A 20,719-nucleotide genomic window follows, 5' to 3' on the forward strand; every position below is an offset into this window, starting at 1 on the left:
CTGCTCATAATCGAAGGATTTTTAAAGAGTCAAGAAATTTAGAATGTTTTTATAAATATATATATATATATATGTATATACACATACACACACACACACACACACACACACATATATATATACATACACACAGCAAGATAATTACTCAGAAAAAAATTCACCTTGCTTAGATAATAGGACAGTATTACAAAATATTAACTAAAAAGCAAGAAAACTTCATCAATTCACAGAGTAAAAAAGATAGCATGTAAAATACCATCTAAGAGAGGGGCACCTGGGTCCCTCCGTCAGTTAAGTGTACAACTCTTGATTTTGGCTCAGGCCATGAACTCATGGTTTGTGGGATCAAGCCCTGTACCCGGGCTCTGTGTTGACAGTGCAAACCTCCTTGGGATTCTCTCTCCCTCTCTCTCTGCCAACCCCCCCCCCGCCACTTACACTCTCTCTCTCAAAATAAATATTTAAAAATATACCACCCAAGAGAAATGGTAGGGGAAAAGCTGCTTAAGATAAGGAAATACCATTCTTCCATGAAATGCTTACCAATTATGTGTCAGCCAGGCCCTATATTAAGCCCTAGGAGAGAAGCAGGAATGAGTAAGTGGTGGTGAGGTAAGTGGCAGGCATGTTAAGCAGAGAGGGTTAGCTGTCAAGCACCAAGGAAGAAACTGACCCTACCGGAGGAGGAGGTGGTGAAAAGGAGGATAGTTCCTAGAAGAAAGCACAAGCAGTAATCTCTTAAACATTGGTCTTTGCAACATTTTCTAGATAGGTCTCCTAAGGCAAAGGAAACAAAACCAAAAATCAACTATTGGGGCTACACCAATATAAAAAGTTCTGGCAAAACCATCAACAGAACAAAGAGGCATCCTATTGAATCGAAGAATATATTTGCAAATGATATGTCCAATAAGGAGTTAATGTCCAAACTATATAAAGAATAGCAAGGAAAATAATAATCTGCTTTAAAAATGGGCAGAGGACATGCAAACAGCCAACAGACACATGAAAACATGCTCAATGTCAGTAATTATCACTAATCATCAAGGAAATACAAATGAGTACCAAAATGACGTTATCACCTCACACCTGTCAGAATGGCTAGAATCAAAAAGAAGTAACAAGTGGTGGCAAGGATGTGGATAAAAGGAACCCTCATACACTGTTAGTGGGAATGTAAAATGGTACAACCACTATGGAAAATAATATGGAGATTCCTCAAAAAACTAAAAATAGAAATACCCTGGGGCGCCTTGGTGGCTCAGTCGGTTGAGCATCCAACTTTGGTTCAGGTCATGATCTGATGGTTCGTGAGTTCAAGACCCACATCGGGCTCTACGCTGTCGTTCAGAGCCTGCTTGGGATTCCTACCCCCTCCCCCCGCCCCCCACCATATAAAAGTCAGCTGCTTTCTAATATACTAGCAAGGAACATCTACTAGAGTTTGATATTAAAAACTATTTATATTACCATAAAAAAAAGATTTAGGCATAAATCTAATAGTTTAGGTATAAATCTAGTAAAATATAATAAATGGGGAGCTATTCCTTGTTTACACATAGGAAGACTCAATATTGTTAAGGTGTCAATTATTCCCAAACTTGACCTACAGATCTGACATAATCCTAAGCAAAATCTCAGTCGCTTATTTTGTGGAGACTGACAAGCTGATTGTAAGGTTTCTTTGGAGAGGCAAAAGACTTAGATGCGAGAACACAGAGCACAAGAGATCCAAACACAGCCAATCAACTGGTCTTTAACAAAGGAGCAAAGGCAATCCAATGAAGAGAAGTAACAGCTTTTTCAACAAATGGTGTTGGAACTACTAGACATCCACAAAAAAAAAAAAAAAAAAAAAAAAAAAAAAATTAGCCACAGACCTTACACTCTTCATGTACATTAACTCAAAACAGATCACAGACCTGAATGTAACATGCAGAACTATAAAGCTCCAGCAACATAACCCAGGAGAAAATATAGATGACCTTGGTTTTGGTGAGGAGTTTTTAGATACAGCACCAAAAGTACAACTCATGAAAGAAATAACTGACAAGTTGGACTTCATTAACATTAAAATTAAAAAGTTCTATTCTGCAAGATATGTTTTCAAGGGAATGAAAACACAAGCCAGAAATAGGGGAAAAAATACTTGCAAAGTCCAGAATACACAAAGAATTCTTAAAACTCAGTAATAAGAAAACAACCTAATTAAAAATTGAGCAAAAGATTTGGACATAACCTCAGCAAAGCAGATGGATGACAAAAAAAGCATTATGAAAAGATACTCATCACGTGCCACTAGGAAATTGCAAACTAAAATAACCATCACGTACCACATGCCTATTAAGGGCTAAAATACAAAACACTGACAACATCAAATGCTGGTAGGGATGTGGAGCAACAGGAACCCTCTCGTCCACTGCTGGTGGCAATGCAAAACAGTACAGCCACTCTGCAAGACAGTTCGGCAGTTTCCCACAAAATTAAATAAACTCTTACATTATGATCCAGCAAATATTGCTCCTCAGGATTTACCCAAGAGATGAAAACTTATGTGCACACAAAAACCTGTATCAATGTTTACAGCAACTTTATTCATCACTGCCAACCCTTGGGAACAACCAACATGTCTCAGTAGGTCAATCGATAAACTATGGTACCGGGGCACCTGGTTGGTTCAGTCAATACAGCCTGTGCCTCTTCATCTCGAGGTTTTGAGTTCAAGCTCCACACTGAGTGTGGAGCCTACATAAGACAAATTTTAAAAATAAATAAAGTGTGGTTATCCAGACAATGGATTACTATTCGATGCTAAGAAGAAATGAGCTATCAAGCTATGAAAATGCATGGAGGAATCTTAAAAGCACAGTACTAAGGTAAACAAATCTAAAAAGGCTACATATTGTAGGATTCCAATTAAACATTCTGGAGAAGGCAAAACTGTGGAAACAGTAAAAAAGATCGGCGGTTGCCAGGGGTTTGAAGAGAAAGGGAGATGAATAGATGGAACACAGGACATTTTGAGGGCATTAAAAAACATTTTGTATGATATTATGATGGTGGATTCATATCGTTATACGTTCGTCAAAAACAACAATAGCACCAAGAGTGAACTCTAATGTAAACTATGGACGTCAGGTGGTAATGATGTATCAGTGTTGGTCCACTGACTGTAACAAATGTACTACTCTTTGCTTGGTAGGGGAAGCTGTGAGTGTGTGGAGGTATATGGGAACTGTCTATTATCTTCTGCTCAGTATGTCTCAAACTGCTCTTAATGTGTGTGTATATGCATACGTATTGAACTGCAATTATACATATATATGGAATTAATGCTAATATCTAGTTGTTTACATTTTCTTATTCTCTATAAATTTTATCCACTTTGAGACAGGTAAAAAACCAGTTTTGTTCTAATTCTCCGAGTCCAAACTTACTAGTTGTACTGTATGATGGGCTCTGTATTCATCTTCACTCCGAAGGCGTTGTTGGAACTTTTCATTGTGTTTTGCAATGCAAATTTCCTATAAATACATAAAATGTGTTTTAATATAACTGAAACCTGAAAGACTCAAAACACCACACCAGGGCTTATTTTATTGGGTTTAATTTTAATCTTAACATGGTTTTCTACAGGAAAACACCAAACAATAAGCCACCTCTTGACTGCTCAACTGGAGTACTGAAGCAGCATGAGCCAAATCATCAAGATCTTAAAAAAATATATATATATCAACTTCTTTAGAACTCATTTCTCTCCCTCTCTCTCTGTCTTTGATGGGGAGGGATGGGACAAGACAGAGTTGAAGAGGGTGTCCTTAGGTAATCTCACAGGTCTCTTTTAGTTCTGAAGTCTGTGGCCAAAAGATTCTAAGTCTTATTGTAGTCTTTATCTTTTTTAGGGAATCTCTACACCCAATGTGGGGCTCAAACTCACAACCCCAATATCAAGAGTCACACGCTCTACCCACCGAGCCAGCAAGGCCCCTTATTGTAGTCTTTAAACTATGCTGGGCAAGAAAAAAGGATTTACAACTTTTGGCTTAAAGTCTGTGTTCTTAAACTTTGATGGGTTAAAAAACATGACGTTGCCTGGAGGGCTTTAAATAATAACATGAAATCTGTATCTTATGGTTAGAGAATTCAGAAGGAAAAGAGACTGTCCAGAGGCACCTGGGCGGCTCAGTCAGTTAAGCATCTGAATCATCATTTTGGCTTAGGTCATGATCTCATGGTAGGTGGGATCAAGCCATGCATCAGGCTCTGTGCTGACGGATTAGAGCCTGCTTGGGATTCTCTCTCCCTCTCAACGCCTCCCCTGCACATGCTCTCTCTCAAAGTAAATAAAGATTTAAAAAAAAGAAAGAGGGGAGCCTGGTGGTTCAGTCAGTTAAGCGTCCAACTCCTGATTTCGGCTCAGGACATGATCTCTCACGGTTCTTGAGATTGAGCCTCACATATTTGGATTCTCTCTCCTTCTCTCTCCATTCCTCCCTGTTAGCACTCTCTCTCTCTCTCTCTCTCTCAAAATAAATAAAAACATGATAATAAACTAGGAACTATGTGCCTCTTTACAAAATAATGCACTATTATCTGGAAACTTTATAGTAGCATCATGCTAGGTCTTCATTTTCCCTGGGTCTTCCTGGAGAAGTATTCCAGGTAAAAAGGTGGCCATTAGTTTCCAACACTCTCAAAACTATACAAACTTTTAACCAGAGAAAGTGATATGATAAATGATCTTTTAAGCTGGTGAACCAGAGTTTAAAGCATTTGTATCATATTTTTCACCCACATTGGGTTGACTCTAAGGCCTAACCAGTATGAATGAAGAAATTAACCTGTTTGGGGCAGTCTCCAGGGGATAACAAAGGTAGTATTGTATATAAGTAACAGGATATAGTGATACAATGACTCAGACTTCTATGTCACTCAGACCTAAGACAGAATTCTACCTTTGCCCCATATTAGCTGTTTTTCCTTGGGTGATCTGTTTAACTACCAGTAGCCTTGATTCCCTTGATTATAAAATGAGGATATAGGTCCATAATCCCTTATTTTCAGACTTTAGAAAGACGGTATGTTACATATACAGTATCCAGTAACTCTAGCAAGATCTGAAGTAGCACCCTATAAGACTAAAACTAACATTGTTGCAGTGAAACATATGAATAGTCAAAGTAAGAGAGACTCTCAGATGGACAGCTTCCTCTCAGCTCTGGGTTTGTCACCACATCAAGTATGAGAATGTTTTTGATCTGTGGAGCTTTCTCAACTTTAGGCAAAAGAATATTATCTCATTTGACTATTGATAGCATTAAAGAAAATAAAAATGCATAAAGAATATTCATCTTTACAAGTGTATTCACAGTGGCACCTGGGTGGCTCAGTCAGTTAAACATCCAACTCTTGATTTGGCTCAGGTCATGATCTCACAGTTTTGAGACTGAGCCCCGAGTCTGGCTCTGCACTGGGCATGGAGCCTTCTTAAGATTCTCTCTCCCTCTCCAACTCCCCTGCTCACTCTCTCTGTCTTTAAAAAAAAAAAAAAAAGAAAGAAAAATCTAATCACAAAGTACAGACTTCAAGTCGTCATGGCATAGCCAGAGATCATCATTTTTTTCAAGAGGAAAGGCAGGGCATGACTTAAAGTCACAAGTACTCCCCTGGGTATGAAATCCTACCGAGGATGCTGGATAGACCAAACACCCTGTGACAGTGAACATGCTGACATGTAGACAAGGAATATAGGACGTTGTTACACAGAAAGGCATACTTTCATGTTTTGTATCATAGAGGTTATCTTCTCATTATCTTTCTTTTTAGGACTTAGTGTTTCTAGTTTCCTCTCTTCTCAGCCATCTTTTATCACTCCTTTTACCCCCTGTAGTTCTCCCAGCTCAGGTGGTGAGTGAGGGCTGGGGGTAGGTATGGCAGAAGGCAAGACCATTTAGAGCCCCTGACTCTGTGTGATGTGATGGGTTGCAGGAGGTCTGAGGCTGCTGGTCTAAATGGGCATATTCTCCAGGAGTGAACTTCCCTACCTCAGATTTAGATTAATAAGAGTGAAGAGTAAAGAATATGGATTAATTTCTTTATATATAGAATTCCTTAAAGACTGAGATCAGAATCAAGACATAATTATACAACAGGACTGGCCTCCTTAAATAATCAGGAGCAGAGAACTGCATTACATGACATCCTGCAACCCTGTCCTTTACCAGAGTCACTTATGGGGTGTCAGAGGTAAATAGCACATCATCACTGGCTGTTCTAATGTGTTTAACAAGGCAGTTCTCAGAAAACTCTATAATGTTAACATAATGGCTTGAATATTGACAAGAAGTAACTCTCACTTAGTTTTAAAACATGTAAGTGCTAGTGACAAATCATGTTACAATTATTAGATATGGGACAAGGATTAAGTATGACTAACAAAAAGTCTTAAAACTAAGGCTATATATTTGATAAATAACCTAAGCTATTATACCTTTTTATTTCTGAGGTAGGCTTTCTTGGCTGAAACTCGTCCACGCCTTGCTTCCAGCTGGCGTGCTTTCTGCTGAAGTTTCTGTAGCTCTTCTCTCTGTAAGTGCACAGACACTGCCATCTCTTCCTTCTCCAGCATCGCCTCCATGCTTTCGTAAGTGTCGTAATATACCACCTCATCTCTCTTTTCTGTAACAAAACAGCAACAAGGGGTAGTGGTTAAGAGCAGGAACTCATGGAGCCAGAAAGAACAGAGTTCTAAGCTACTTATTAACTCTGTAACCTCAGGCAAAGCTGTTACCTCTTGAGCTTCTTTGTAAAATAGCAATTGTTAGGAAATATACCTTCTAGGGTGAGTGTGTGTACAAAGTGCTCAGCAGTGTGTGGCACAGTTAAATGCTCGATAAATGTTAAGTATCATCATCCCTCAAATTCAAAATTTTTCTGGCTGAAACAACCTTACAAAGTGAGCATTTTACAAAGGTAATAGCATAGTTGCATTGCTGAGTCTACTAAATAACTTGAGTTTCAGAGCTCCTTTAAAAGGTTTTACGTTGGAGTGCCTAGATGGCTCCGTCGGTTCACTGTCTGACTTCAGCTCAGGTCATGATCGCACAGCTCTTGAGTTTGAGCCCTGCATCAGGCTCTGTGCAGACAGCTCACAGCCTGGAGCCTGATTCGGATTCTGTGTCTCCCGCTCTCTCTGCGCGCCGCCCCCCCCCCCCGGCCCCTCCCTCTTCTCCCTCTCCCTCTCAAAAATAAACATTAAAAAAATTAAAAAATAAATTAAAAAATAAAAGGCTTTACACTAAGACATTCTTAGTCTCAACAGAAGAACCAGCTGATGACTATGTGTATTTCCCCTATGTATTAATTTTTTTCCTGGATTTATGTGGTTGAATGCACACCATACCCGATATAAGTCTTTTGATGCTTTCCAGTTGTGCGGTCAATAGTAACTCTTCACACTTCAGGATTTCAAACTGTACTTCATACAACTGAAGTTGCAGGTCATAATAATCAGCTTCTAACTGATCCAGACGAGCTATGGCCTCTGTACCACCCTGCAAACTCTGCATCTGCATTGAAAATAAAAATAAGAACATTTCTAATTGGTTGGGACAAGGAAAACAAATCAGGTTAGGATTAGAAATGAAAACTAATCATACAGCATAAATCCACGAAGCAACTGTTCCAAGAAAGAACCTTATAAACAAGAAGATTTTTTTTAAAAGACAGAAAAACAGCAATAATCGAAACATATAGTTTTGGAAATAACTAGGCAAACATGGTAAAAAATAACGTTTTTAAGTTTACTCATATCACAGGTCATATTTAGGATACTATATTATTCTAATTATTCTGACATAAATATTAATAGTGTTCTTTCCTCTCAAAAGTGGATGTACTAACCTATGCAGTTATTCCTTCCATATATGAATGAGATTATGTATGAATGAGTAAGATATGTAAATAAGATTCATCCATACTCAGATAGTTATAACCAGGGGGTAGAAGTCTGGTCACCCTACACATCCAGAGCTGTGAGCTGTGTTTTGCTCCATGGTCACAGCCTCATTAGCTTCTAGGAGCTGGTCACTGGGGGAGCAAGGTGAACAGCAGGACAGAAATAACTGTAAGAAAACCCCTGCAATCTACTAACAATGATAACTATTAGTATCTTTACATAAATGCAGTTAGGATCCTACATCCAACCTAAGGTGAGACTGAACGGTTACCACACAGGTCTCATAAAGTGGTGGGTGTTCTCGTATGAAGTTTGCTTGGTTGGTCGGTTGATTAGTTTTTGGTCCAGAAAGGAGAGGGAGAAGAGATTTTGCCAAGCAACCGAAGGAAATTACTATGAACAAAGTATGCTTCAGATACTAGTCCCCAACCCCACTATTTCCATGGATTCCTACTTGGATCTGTGAAGAAAGATGGCTCTAAGGAGGAGCTGACAGAATGGCTTTTCAGGAGTCATTGAAGGACAGGCATGTGAGAGAGTAAAGCATTCCTCTCAAAACATCTAAGAATATAGTACTACCACTTTAGCATATTAAATGTTCATGCTTAGAAACTGCAGGACACGGTCACAGGTATCAGTGTGCCCTGGAAGAACAAGCAACACTAGTGAGGAGGCCCTGGCCTCAAGTGGCATGCCAGGGGATGACTGCCAAAGGGGGTGGAGGAGAAACAGAGGAAAAGGAGGGAAATGTTTGTGAGCTCCTCTGAGGGGTCACCTGGGGCTCCCAGAATACCAAGGAGATACTTGGCTGGTACCCTCGGGACAGGCTTGGCAGCAAAGACAGTGAATTCTTATGGCTGCAAAATGATCCCTTCTGTCTGATGAGGTTGGTGAATCGTGTTAGCACATAAAGACAGTATGTTTAAACAAGAGTCCAGCCTGGGGCACCTGGGTGGCTCAGTCAAGTGTCTGCCTTTGGCTCAGGTCAAGATCTCATGGTTCATGAGTTCGAGCCCTGTATCGGGCTCTCTGCTGTCAGTGTGGAGCCCCTGTTCCCTCTCTCTCTGACCCTCCCCCACTCTCTCTCTCTCTCAAAATAATAAACTTAAAAAAAAAAAAAAAAAAGACTAAACAAGAGTCCAGCCTTTCCTTTAAATTCTAGATATCCAACACAGTCTTACCTGAAGACTAGAATATTTTTTAGCATATAATTTCAAGGTCCTTTATTTTTTTTAAGGTTCATTTATTTTGAGAGAGGGAGAGGGAGAGGGAGAGGGAGAGGGAGAGGGAGGGAAGGAGGGAGGGAAGGAATCCCAAGCAGGCTCCATGCTGTCAGTGCACAGCCTGGCACAGGGCTCAATCCCACAAACCGATCCTACGAACCGTGAGATCATGACCAGAGTTGAAATCAAGAGTTGGATGCTTAACCAACTAAGCTACCCAGGTGCCCCTCAAGTTCCTTGTAAACTGCAAAGCAACACTTAGCCTGTAATCTAAAGGTGCAATGGTATACACTTAACGGTATACATTTAATAATAATCAGGTTAAGTACCGTGCTCTTTCATAAATGTTATAAAATTTTTACATTGAATATTTAATGAATTGTAGGCCAATGATCCTGCTGCATTAGGAAATATTTTATGAGTGACAAACAGTAAATATGGAACAAACCACAAGATTCCATTACAGTGTCTCATGGAGAATACTGACAAAATGAAATCCTGGTGTGTTTTGGTCCTAAGTCATAAAATATGAACGTGTCATTTCTTGTCTGAGACTTTCAGTCTCGCTATAAATTACAAACATCCCTTTGCATACAACCTTGGGCTTCTTATCTAGCTCTGGAGACCAAAGCTCCAGAATGCATATTCCTCTGTTATTAGCACCCATGCTTTCTGTGAGCACAGCATACAAACATGCGAAATACATAATGTTGGGGTGCCTGGGTGGCTCAGTTGGTTAAGCATCCAACTCTTGGGTTTTGACTCAGCTCATGATCTCACGGTTTGTGAGATCAAGTCCCACGTCAGGCTATGCACTGACAGCGCGGAGCCTGCTTGGGATTCTCTCTCTTCTTCTCTCTCTGTCCTTCCTCTGCTCACACACTCAGTCTGAAAAATAAATAAATTAAAAAAAAAAAAAACTAGTGAGAAGATTAAGCTTTAAAAAATAAATAAAATACATAATGTTAAAGGCTTTATTCTCTGGAAAATTATAATCAGTTAAGATAAAACCTTAGTGTGTATCAGTCTAAAACCTTCATGAACAGTGACACTGTTCAGATCAAGTCTGGAACTATTAGTTCCACCTTCACTATCTCTAGTTCTCTCCAGCTGAAAGCAACCATTTGTCTGCCGTGTTCATATCACTGTGCTAGGGCTTCCCCTATACTCTACAAGTTTGACTCTTATCCAATACTTTGCTTAAGGAAAGGAAAGCTGAAAGCCCCTTGTTGACGTACTTTTACACTGTCAGCCAATATCAAATATCAAACTGAGAAAGGAAGGGGTGTATTCTTACAAGAAGTGACCTCATCGCCAACTTTCTGGTTTACTGAGTTCCATTCAAAGCAAGGAAGTCAAGAGGTAGATCTGCTATCGCAAGGTACAAAAATGAAAAAACCTCAGATGCAGAAGTGCAGGCAGAGGATCTACTGAATCCCAACCTCTGAAAGAACAAACAATGAAGCATTGGTGGGCATCATGACAAGTAAAAGGGTTGTAGGGACTGCAGTAGAGAGGATTTTTTATGGGATAAACTAAGGAGAGAGAGATAAGAGACAAGGGAAATTTGGGAGGGTAAAATTGTGCTCTAAGGTTTATTTAAACTTTGACATGGAGGCAGTGAAAGACATGCAGAGTTATACGAAGTGTATGCTGCTCCAAATCCCTTCCCTAAAATATCTTAATTTCCAAACTGATTTTTCTCCTGGTATCTAATTCAGGGAACAGGCACAGAACTAAGGGAATGGGAATCAAGAGTACAAGCAACACTAATTCTGGACAATGGAACAATGCAGAGAAGGTAGGTGCCATAGTTGGAGCACCTTTGTTATGCCTGGGGTCACTGCTTCCCTGAGCAATAAAGAAGCCTAGAAAGTAAGGTAAGTGCTCAAAGGAGACAATCAAATGCCAAGTTTTCACACTTTGCTATCTTGAAATTTTATTCAGTTCAACTTTTACCTTCTGAACAAACTTCTGGTATCAGGATGTCAAGACCCTCAAAACAAACTGCCTTCCCAGTGTAATGCAGGTAATACCAGCAACATTGTGCCTGACCCAATCCTCCCAATTCCTAGAAGAATGGCCTTTCCACTAGACATAAGTAGGGAGCACCACTCTAATAAATATGGAAAAGAAAAAAAAAAAGTTTTTACAGTAAATCTAGCAAGGAAATGAAGTACCAATCAACATCCAACATCCACATAAGGACATTGTACATTACTAACCCCACTGATAATCATTCCCACTATGCACAATAACAGTGGTGTTCTTGTTTCCTATTTTGACTATACTATACCATGAAACAAGACATGAAGCAATTTATACAAACTAATGATGCCCCTATCTTGCCTTTCACTCTACTATGCTCGAAAAACTCCATGAGATGTGAGGAGCTACAAAAATTAGAACTTTCAGAGTATCTGTGGGTGGAGTCACGCATTCAATAAATTCTCACTGGGCACCTGCTGGCTTGTCTGAGTTATGGAAAGTATAGCAGTTAGCAATAAATGAAATGAGGGTTCAGTCATCATCAAAACCACGTACCGCACAAGAGACATAAATTAAAGGCAAGCTCAGCAAGCTGTCAGTCAAGACTAGCCCTTTTACTATGTGGCAAGGATGGAAAGTACATGAGGATTGGTACAAACAAACCTGAGTATATGAGGTTCTACCAATAACAGCTTCACAAATATGGAGAATACATATAAACACAAGGAATTATCTAGAATTCCACATTTCAGAACTCTTTGAAAACTAAAAACAGCTATAATTTCTTTGATGTCAAAACCTAATCTCGTAATCCATTTGTAGGAAGCTATCCAGAAATGATGTGAATCCCTATTTATTCCATTTGATGAAAGTATGTTTCATTAATGGAATAACAACACTTGTCTGAAGTTATATGTCCTAATCTGTCTAAAATTTGGAAAACTTAGAACTCTAATAAAACATATCTGGCCTCAGAGATTTGAGACAATGGCTTATAGGCTTGTAGTATAAAGGGTTATGTTTTAGATTTAAGAGATAATATACATAAAACACTAAAGATAGAAAAGTTTAAAAATGTTTCTGGCCCTATTTATTTTTTTGTAATTAATATCAAAATATATTAAGATGACTAAAAGAGAATTTCATAAGTAATATAAAAACTTTTACAGTATTACCTAGCTTTTTCTACTTCAAGACTTTGAAATTTCTAACGTATAGATACAGAACAGACTATCTACATGTTTGTTAATAAATTAAAAACAAAAAAAGAGAGTCACTACCTGGACTAGCACCCTAGCTGCCCTACCTCTGTTCAGACTGTGTCCATCACACCAAAGCTTCTTGCTGTTGAAACTTCTTGGCAAGGTCCATTTGAAATACAACTGTCTGAAGCATGGGAATTGTATTTTTCCCATCTTTCTATTCCCTTCCTTGATACTTGCATAATATGTAACACAGATTAGAGTAATCGTGTCTAAGATTTATGGAGTTCTTACTCTATGTGCCAGGCATTATGCTAAATACTTTATATACATTAACCAATGAAATCATCACTTTCCTAAAAGGTATCTATTGATCTTATTTTATAGAGAGGTTAAGTAATTTACCCAAGGTTATGTAGGTAATAAGTTTGCAGAATCAGGATCTACATTATTCTGTCCAAATATGGTAGCCTAAAGTTACATGTGGCTATTTAAATATAAATTAAATTAAAATTCTGTTCCTCTGTCACATAAATCACTTTTCAAGAGCTCAATAGATAGATCTGAGTAGTAGGTACACTACTGAAAAGTGCAAATATAAAACACATCCATTGTTGTAGGAAGTTCTACTGAATAGCACTGTTGAGACCCTAAGCTTAGGTCCCCTAGGGTATACTATAAATGCTCCATAAATACTTAATGATTTAAAGAGAAATGACATGGGGGAATATAACCTTAAAAACAGTTTAGCTGTATGATTTTAGAAGAATAACAAAATTATGGATAGTGAGGATGCAGCCTCAGGATTGGTATGTATTTAGCTCAATATTCTAGCAGTAGATATATGTTCATAGAGAGGAACTCAAGGAATCAAAGTTTCTAAAAAACGTATGGCGAATGGTTGGCATTCTCTGCCAAGAAAAGAAAGCACATTGATACCTTTCTTAGAACGTTCAACAAGGAAGGACTGTCATCCAAAAAGTTTTCTGGTTAATTCTCTGTTAAGCAGAGAACATGCTAAACGAGATGTGATTGTATTTTCTGATGTTTCATCCTAGCATCTCAATCTTGGCATCTCCTATTTCAATTAATAACTACAAACAGAATCCCCTTATTTCATTAATAATCCTTATTTTAATAATACTTTTTACACATATACTATTCCTAACCCTGTGTCATTTTATGTATTTTCGTTTTGTTCTGTGGCTGTGACTAATTAAACTCACCCTGGGTTCTTTCAAAGGTCTTGAGCCAAAGAGACATCAATGTTTTCAGGAGTTTTTGATGGGAAAATTTGAACACCAGTGGCAATCTGGGATCAAAGGTTCAAGTACAGATGATTTGCAAACCTGTTAAATTTGTCTGCAGAACTGTAAGTATATGCATATTTCTCTCAGTAAAGAGTTCCTAGGTTTCAAATTCTTTTTTATAGAGAGCAAGTGAGCAAGAGAGCACAGACATATGCAAGTGGGAGGGTGGGGAAAAGGGACACAGAGAATTGCAAGCTGGCTCCATGCTCAGAGCAGAGCCCAAGGGGCTCGATCCCATTACCCTGTGATCATGACCTGAGCCGAGGTCAACAGTGAGATGCTCAACCAACTGAGCCACCCGGGCATGCTCGCCCCCCCCCACCACCCCCCACCCCCCCCCACACACCATGCCAGCTTTCAAATTCTTAATAGTGCAGGAGTCTGGGACCTCAAAAGGGTAAGAATGACTACAATCAAGATCCAGAAACATTTATAAAGGAGACAGATTAAAAGAAATGGTATGTACTCCTAAAGCATATTTAAAGGAGTTAAAGAATTTAAATGTCAAATATAGTTTTGCTTATGTAGGTATAATTTAGTACTTAAGAATTTACAAGTTTAGCACTACACATATCAATTATTACTAAATATTTTTTAATATGTGATTTTTTTTTAATTTCTGATTTTAACTAAAAAAAATTTTCTTAATGTTTATTTATTTTTGAGACAGAGGGAGACAGAGTGTGAGTGGGGGAGGGGCAGAGAGAGAGGGAGACACAGAATCTGAAACAGGCTCCAGGCTCTGAGCTATCAGCACAGAGCCCGATGCGGGGCTCAAACCGATGCAGGGCTCGAACTCATGAACCGTGAGATCATGACCTGAGCCAAAGTCGGACACTTAACCGAATGAGCCACCCAGGCACTCCTCTGATTTTAATTTTTAAAGTATTTTATATTGTCACATCAGGAAGAAGTTTTCTCTTTAAGAACAAAAACAAAAAAAACAAGACACAATATACTGTATTTTTTTTTAAAGAACAAAAGTCTCCCCATAATTTAAATAACAGAGCAGTACTGTATTATCAAGTGTTCAATGGAAAATCACCTGTTTGGGATGGACTTAATTCATATTTGCTCTGTTTCTCATGAGTAATGTGGTCACCTTAAATTAATGCTAATAAAACTGGTGTAGTACATCATAGATATACATAAAAAACACAATATGTACATTATATACACTCAAGCATAAACCTGGCAAGAATGACTGGTATGTTTACCAAACCCTTTGAAGAATTTAAACACAATCCAGAACATTAAGAAGGAGACCATTAAGGTAATGGGGTGGCCCCAGGGAAAATGACCCCACAGGTAATCATCCTAGACTCCTGGGGCCCATTTTAGCCCAGCCCTTCCTCTACAACCCTAGACCAACTCCAGTAAGAACAATGTTCTTACAATAGCAAACAGTCAGAAATCTTACCCTAAGCAGTTCTTTTAGGCACTCTATAATTCACTGTCAGCCTGGTTAGAACAACAAAGCTAGCACATGTGATAAAGACAAAGAATGGTACTCAACTTCCCAGGCAATAAAATGCTAGGATTAAAACACACACACAAACCAAAAACCAAAAACCAAAAACCAAAACCTAGGATTTTACGTTTTAAAAGTTCTGGAACTTAGTATTTCAGACAGCTTGTGACATAAATGAGAAAGCTTACTAGGAAAAGGAGATTGCAATAGAAATGCTTCAGGGGAACATGAGTAGGACTGAAATCCTTGCAAAGAGATTCTGAATACAGAGTGAAAAAGTTCCAGGACAAGACAAGTTACAATTTTGCCTTTAACACTAGTAGCAAATAAAATATAAGGGGGAAAAAATCACAATTTAAAGTCATTAACAAAAAGATTTCTTTCTAGATCATACTCATTATACATTATAAGCTATCTCACTACTTTTTAACAAGAGTAGATAAGCATATGCACTTTTAAAATGTCAATAGGGACCAACTTAGCCAAAAAAATTTCATACAGCTGTACTAATAAAAGTGGAGACATTTTGTTTTTCTTTAGAGACTAAAATATACTACTGCCACATATAGCCAGTGTTCTAACAACCAATACAGTCAATCCATAGAATGGGAGCAAATATTTTCAAATTATGTATCTTATAAAAAACTTGTATATAGAATATATAAAGAAGTCTTTCAACTTAGTAATAAAGAAAACCACAATTTTAAAATGTAAAAGGTATGAACAGATGTTTCTCCAAAGAAGATAAATAAGTAGGGAATAAGCAAATGAAGAGATACTCAGTATAAATACCATGAGGGAAATGCATCTAAAAACACAATGAGATACCACTTCACACTCAACCAAGATGCCATAATAAAAAAGACACATTTTAAGTGTTAATGATTGTGTAGAACAAGATGTGTAGAAATTCTAACTGTTGTACACTGCTGTTGGGAACAGTTGCTTAGGAAAACAGTCTGACAGTTCCTCAAAAAGTTAAACAGCAGTTTTCTCCTAGGGACATACCAAGATAAATGAAAACCCTATACTTGACAGGGTTCACAGCAGCATGGTTCATAATAGCTCCAAAAGCAGAGAGTCCAAATGTTTATCAACTGATGAATGCACAAAATGTGGTAATAACAATGTAAAGATCATTCTATCAAAAAACTAAATTAAGCATGCATGGTTTCCCAAACAAAAACTAAAGCAGTTGTTGACCACACTAAGCCAACCCTGAAAGAAATCTTAAAAGGGGACTGTGGGTGTGTTGGGGGAGAGGGACAACAAAGACTAGAAAGGAACAGAGACACCAACTTTACACATAACACAAAGACTCTGAATTCGTATCTATCAATAGTCACTCCAAATATAAATGGACTACATGCTTCAATCAAAAGACACAGGGTATCAGAATGGATAAATAAAAACAAGACCCATCTATATGCTGCCTGTAAGAGACTCATTTTAGACCTAAAGACACCAGAAGATTGAAAGTGAAGGGACAGAGAAATATCTAGCATGCTAATGCACATAAAAAGCCAGAGTAGCCATACTTGTTATCAGACAAACTAGATTTTAAACCAAACACTGTTAAAAGAGATGAAAAAGAGGCATTACATCCTAATTAAGGGGTCTATCCAATAAGATCTAACGATTGTAACTATTTATGCCCCCAATGTGAAAGCACCCAAATACATAAATAAATTAATAATAAACAAAGAAATTCATTGATAAAAATACAAAAGCAGTAGGGGACTTTAACACACCATGTACAACAATGGATAGTTCACCTAAGCAGAAAATCAACATGAAAGTAATTGCCTTTTTTTTTTTTAGTTTGTTTATTTATTTATTTGGGGGGGGTGGGGGGAGAGGGAGAGGGAGGGAGGGAGAGAGGGGGAAGAATGAATGAATATGAATGAGTGGGGGAGGGACAGAGAAACAGGAAAGAGGATCCAAAATGGGCTCAGTGCTGACAGCAGACAGACTGATGGGGGGCTCAAACTCACAAACCAAGAGATCATGACATGAGCCAAAGTTGGATGCTTAACTGAGCGAGCCACCCAGGGGCCCTGAAACCATGGCTTTGAGTAACACATTGGACCAGATGGAGTTAACATATATTCAGAACATTTCATTCTAAAGTAGCAGAATACATGTTCTTTTTGAGGGCACAAAGAACATCCTTTAAGATCTCCTACTGGGTAACAAGCCCTCAACAAGTACAAAAAGACTGAGACAATACCACACATATTTTCAGACCACAATGATATGAACTTGAAGTCAACCAGAAGAAAAAATTTGGAAAGACCACAAATAACATGGAGGTTAAAGAACATACTACTAAAGAATTACTAAAGAATGAATGCAGTGGCTCAATCAGTTGAGTGTTGGACTTCGATTCAGGTCACAATCTCACAGTTCGTAAGTTTGAGCCCTGCATGGGGGCTCTCTGCTGTCAATGCAGAGCCTGCCTGGGATCCTCTGTTCCCTCCCACCCCTCTCTCTCTGCTGCTCACCCACTCACGTACTCTCTCTCTCAAAAGTAAATTAAAAAATTAAAAAATATATATATACATATATTTATTTATTTTACATATGGCCTACTGGTGAAAAGAAAGTGACTTCATGTTTTTCCAAAAATGACTTAATGACATAATGTATGATACAATACATTGCTGACAGTGCAGAGCCTACGTGGGATTCTCTCCTTCTCTCTCTGCCCCTCCCCTGCTTGAGCTCTCTCTCAAAATAAACATTAAGAAAAAGAGCACCAACTGAACAGTTGTGCCTAAACCATGAAATGTCATTATACACCATATAGGACACCATCTTAGGTTCATCCCTAACACGAGCTTTAATCTTCATTCATTTTTAAAACTACAGGTGACCCATGAACAACAAGGAGATTTGCTTCTTCTAATAGTTAGGAAAACTATCAGCAAATGACCATGTTGATTGAATACCCTTTCATAAGAAGCCATCTGCCCCTGATGAACACAGATGCAAAAATCCTCAACAAGATATTAGCCAACCAGATCCAACAATATATTAAAAAAATATATTAACCGCAACCAAGTGGGATTTATACCTGGGCAGCAGGGCTGGCTTAGTATCAGCAAAACAATCAATGTGATTAATTCACATCAATAAAAGAAAGAACAAGAACCACATGATCCTCTCAATAGATGCAGAGAAACCATTTAACAAAATACAGTATCCTTTCTTGATAAAAACCCTCAAGAAAGAAGGGATAGAAGGAGCATACCTCGAGACCATAAAAACCATATATGAATAAGACCCACCGCTAATATCGTCTATAATGGGGAAAAACTGAGTTTTCCCCCTAAGACCAGGAATAAGACAGGGATCTTCACTCTCACCATTGTTATTCAACATAGTATCGAGTGTATTAGCCTCAGCAATCAGACAACACAAAGAAATAAAAGGCATCCAAATCCGCCAGGAGGAGGTCACACTTCACTCTTCGCAGATGACCTAATACTCTATTATGGAAAACCCAAAATATTGCACCAAAAAACTGCTAGAACTGATCCATGAATTTAGCAAAGTGACAGGACATAAAATCAATGCACAGAAATTGGCTGCATTCCTATACACCAACAATGAAGCAACAGAAAGAGAAATCAAGGCATTGATCCCATTTAAAATTGTACCAAAACCCATAAAACACCTAGGAATAAATCTAAGCAAAGAGGTAAAAAATCTTTACACTGAAAACTTATGAAAGAAAGCTTATGAAAGAAATTGAAGAAGACACACACAAAAAAATGCAAAAATATTCCATGCTCCTATCCAGAACAAACACTGTTAAAATGTCAATACTACCCAAAGCAATCTACATATTCAATGCCAATACCTATCAAAATAACACCAGCATTCTTCACAGAGCTAGAACAAATAATCCTAAAATTTGTAAGGAACCAGAAAAGACCCCGAATAGCCAAAGCAATCTTGAAAAAGAAAACCAAACCAGGAGGCATCACAATCTCTGACTTCAAGCTATACTACAAAGCTGTAATCATCAAGACAGTATGGTACTGGCAAAGAACAAACGCTCAGATCAGTGGAACAGAATAGAGAACCCAGAAATGGACCCACAAACATATGGCCAACTAATCTTTGACCAAGCAGGAAAGGACATCCAATGGAATAAAGACAGTCTCTTCAGCAAGTGGTCCTGGGAAAACTGGACAGCGACATTCAGAAGAATGAACCTGGAGTTTCTTACACTGTACACAAAAATAAACTCAACATGGATGAAAAACCTAAATGTAAGACAGGAAGCCATCAAAATCCTTGAGGAGAGAGCAGGTAAAAACCTCTGACCTTGGCTGCAGCAACTTCTTACTCAACATGTCTCCAGAGGCAAGGGAAATGAAAGCAAAAATGAACTACTGGGACCTCATCAAAATAAAAAAGATTCTCAACAGCAAAGGAAACGAACAGCAAAACTAAAAGGCAACCGACAGAATGGGAGAAGATATTTGCAAATGACATATCACATAAAGGGTTAGTATCCAAAACCTATAAAGAACTTATCAAACTCAACACCCAAAAAACAAATAATCCATAAGGAAATGAGCAAAAGACATGAATAGACACTTCTCCAAAGAAGACATCTAGATGGCCAACCAACACATGAAAAAACACTCAACATCACTCATCATCAGGGAAATACAAATCAAAACCACAATGAGATACCTCCTCACACCTGTCAGAATGGCTAACATTAACAACTCAAGCAACAACAGATGTTGGTGAGGATGCGGACTAAGAGGATCTCTTTTTGCACTGCTGGTGGGAATGCAAGCTGGTGCAGCCACTCTGGAAAACAGTATGCAGGTTCCCCCAAAAAACTAAAAATAGAACTACCCTACAACCCAGCAATTGCACTAAGTATTTATCCAAGGGACACAGGTATGCTGTTTCGAAGGGACACATGCACCCCAATGTTTTATAGCAGCACTATCGACAAGAGCCGAAGTATGGAAAGAGCCCAAATGTCCATCGATGGATGAATGGATAAAGAAGATGTGGTATACATATACAGTGGAGTATTACTCGGCGATCATAAAGAATGAAATCTTGCCATTTGCAACTACGTGGATGGAACTGGAGGGTATTATGCTAAGTGAAATTAGTCAGAGAAAGACAAATATCATATGACTACACTCATATGAGGACTTTAAGAGACAAAACAGATGAACATAAGGGAAGGGAAACAAAAATAATATAACAACAGGGAGGGGGACAAAACATAAGAGACTCTTAAATATGGAGAACAGAAGGTTGTTGGGGGGATTGTGGGAGGGGGTATGGGCTAAATGGGTAAGGGGCATTAAGGAATCTGTTCTGGAAATCATTATTGCACTATATGCTAACTAACTTGGATGTAAATTAAAAAATTTTTAAAAAGGCCATCTGTTCTGGTCAAATTTAATAATAAAGTGTTTAACAGTGTTTAAAGATAATGGCCTCAGAGGTAATAAAAATATTGTAATTAATGGTTTCAATATTTTCAAGCAAGACTGGGGGGGGGGGCGGTTATTCCACATTGC

General features: G+C 38.3%; 1 protein-coding gene across 1 annotated transcript in view; it reads right to left on the reverse strand.

Moving 5' to 3' along the window:
• The window catches only part of JMY (junction mediating and regulatory protein, p53 cofactor), a 99,060-nt gene that overhangs the window by 16,253 nt on the left and 62,088 nt on the right, over positions 1 to 20,719 (reverse strand). Inside the window, exons 5-7 of the mRNA XM_060635465.3 lie at positions 7,403 to 7,568; positions 6,491 to 6,678; positions 3,438 to 3,524 (exon numbers count right to left, since the gene is read on the reverse strand). Of these exons, the coding sequence (XP_060491448.1) occupies positions 3,438 to 3,524; positions 6,491 to 6,678; positions 7,403 to 7,568 (441 nt within the window). The remainder of the gene's footprint in view (positions 1 to 3,437; positions 3,525 to 6,490; positions 6,679 to 7,402; positions 7,569 to 20,719) is intronic.

The sequence above is a fragment of the Panthera onca genome, chromosome A1 (assembly GCF_046562875.1).
Source record: "Panthera onca isolate mPanOnc1 chromosome A1, mPanOnc1 haplotype 2, whole genome shotgun sequence".
Lineage (NCBI taxonomy): Eukaryota > Metazoa > Chordata > Mammalia > Carnivora > Felidae > Panthera > Panthera onca.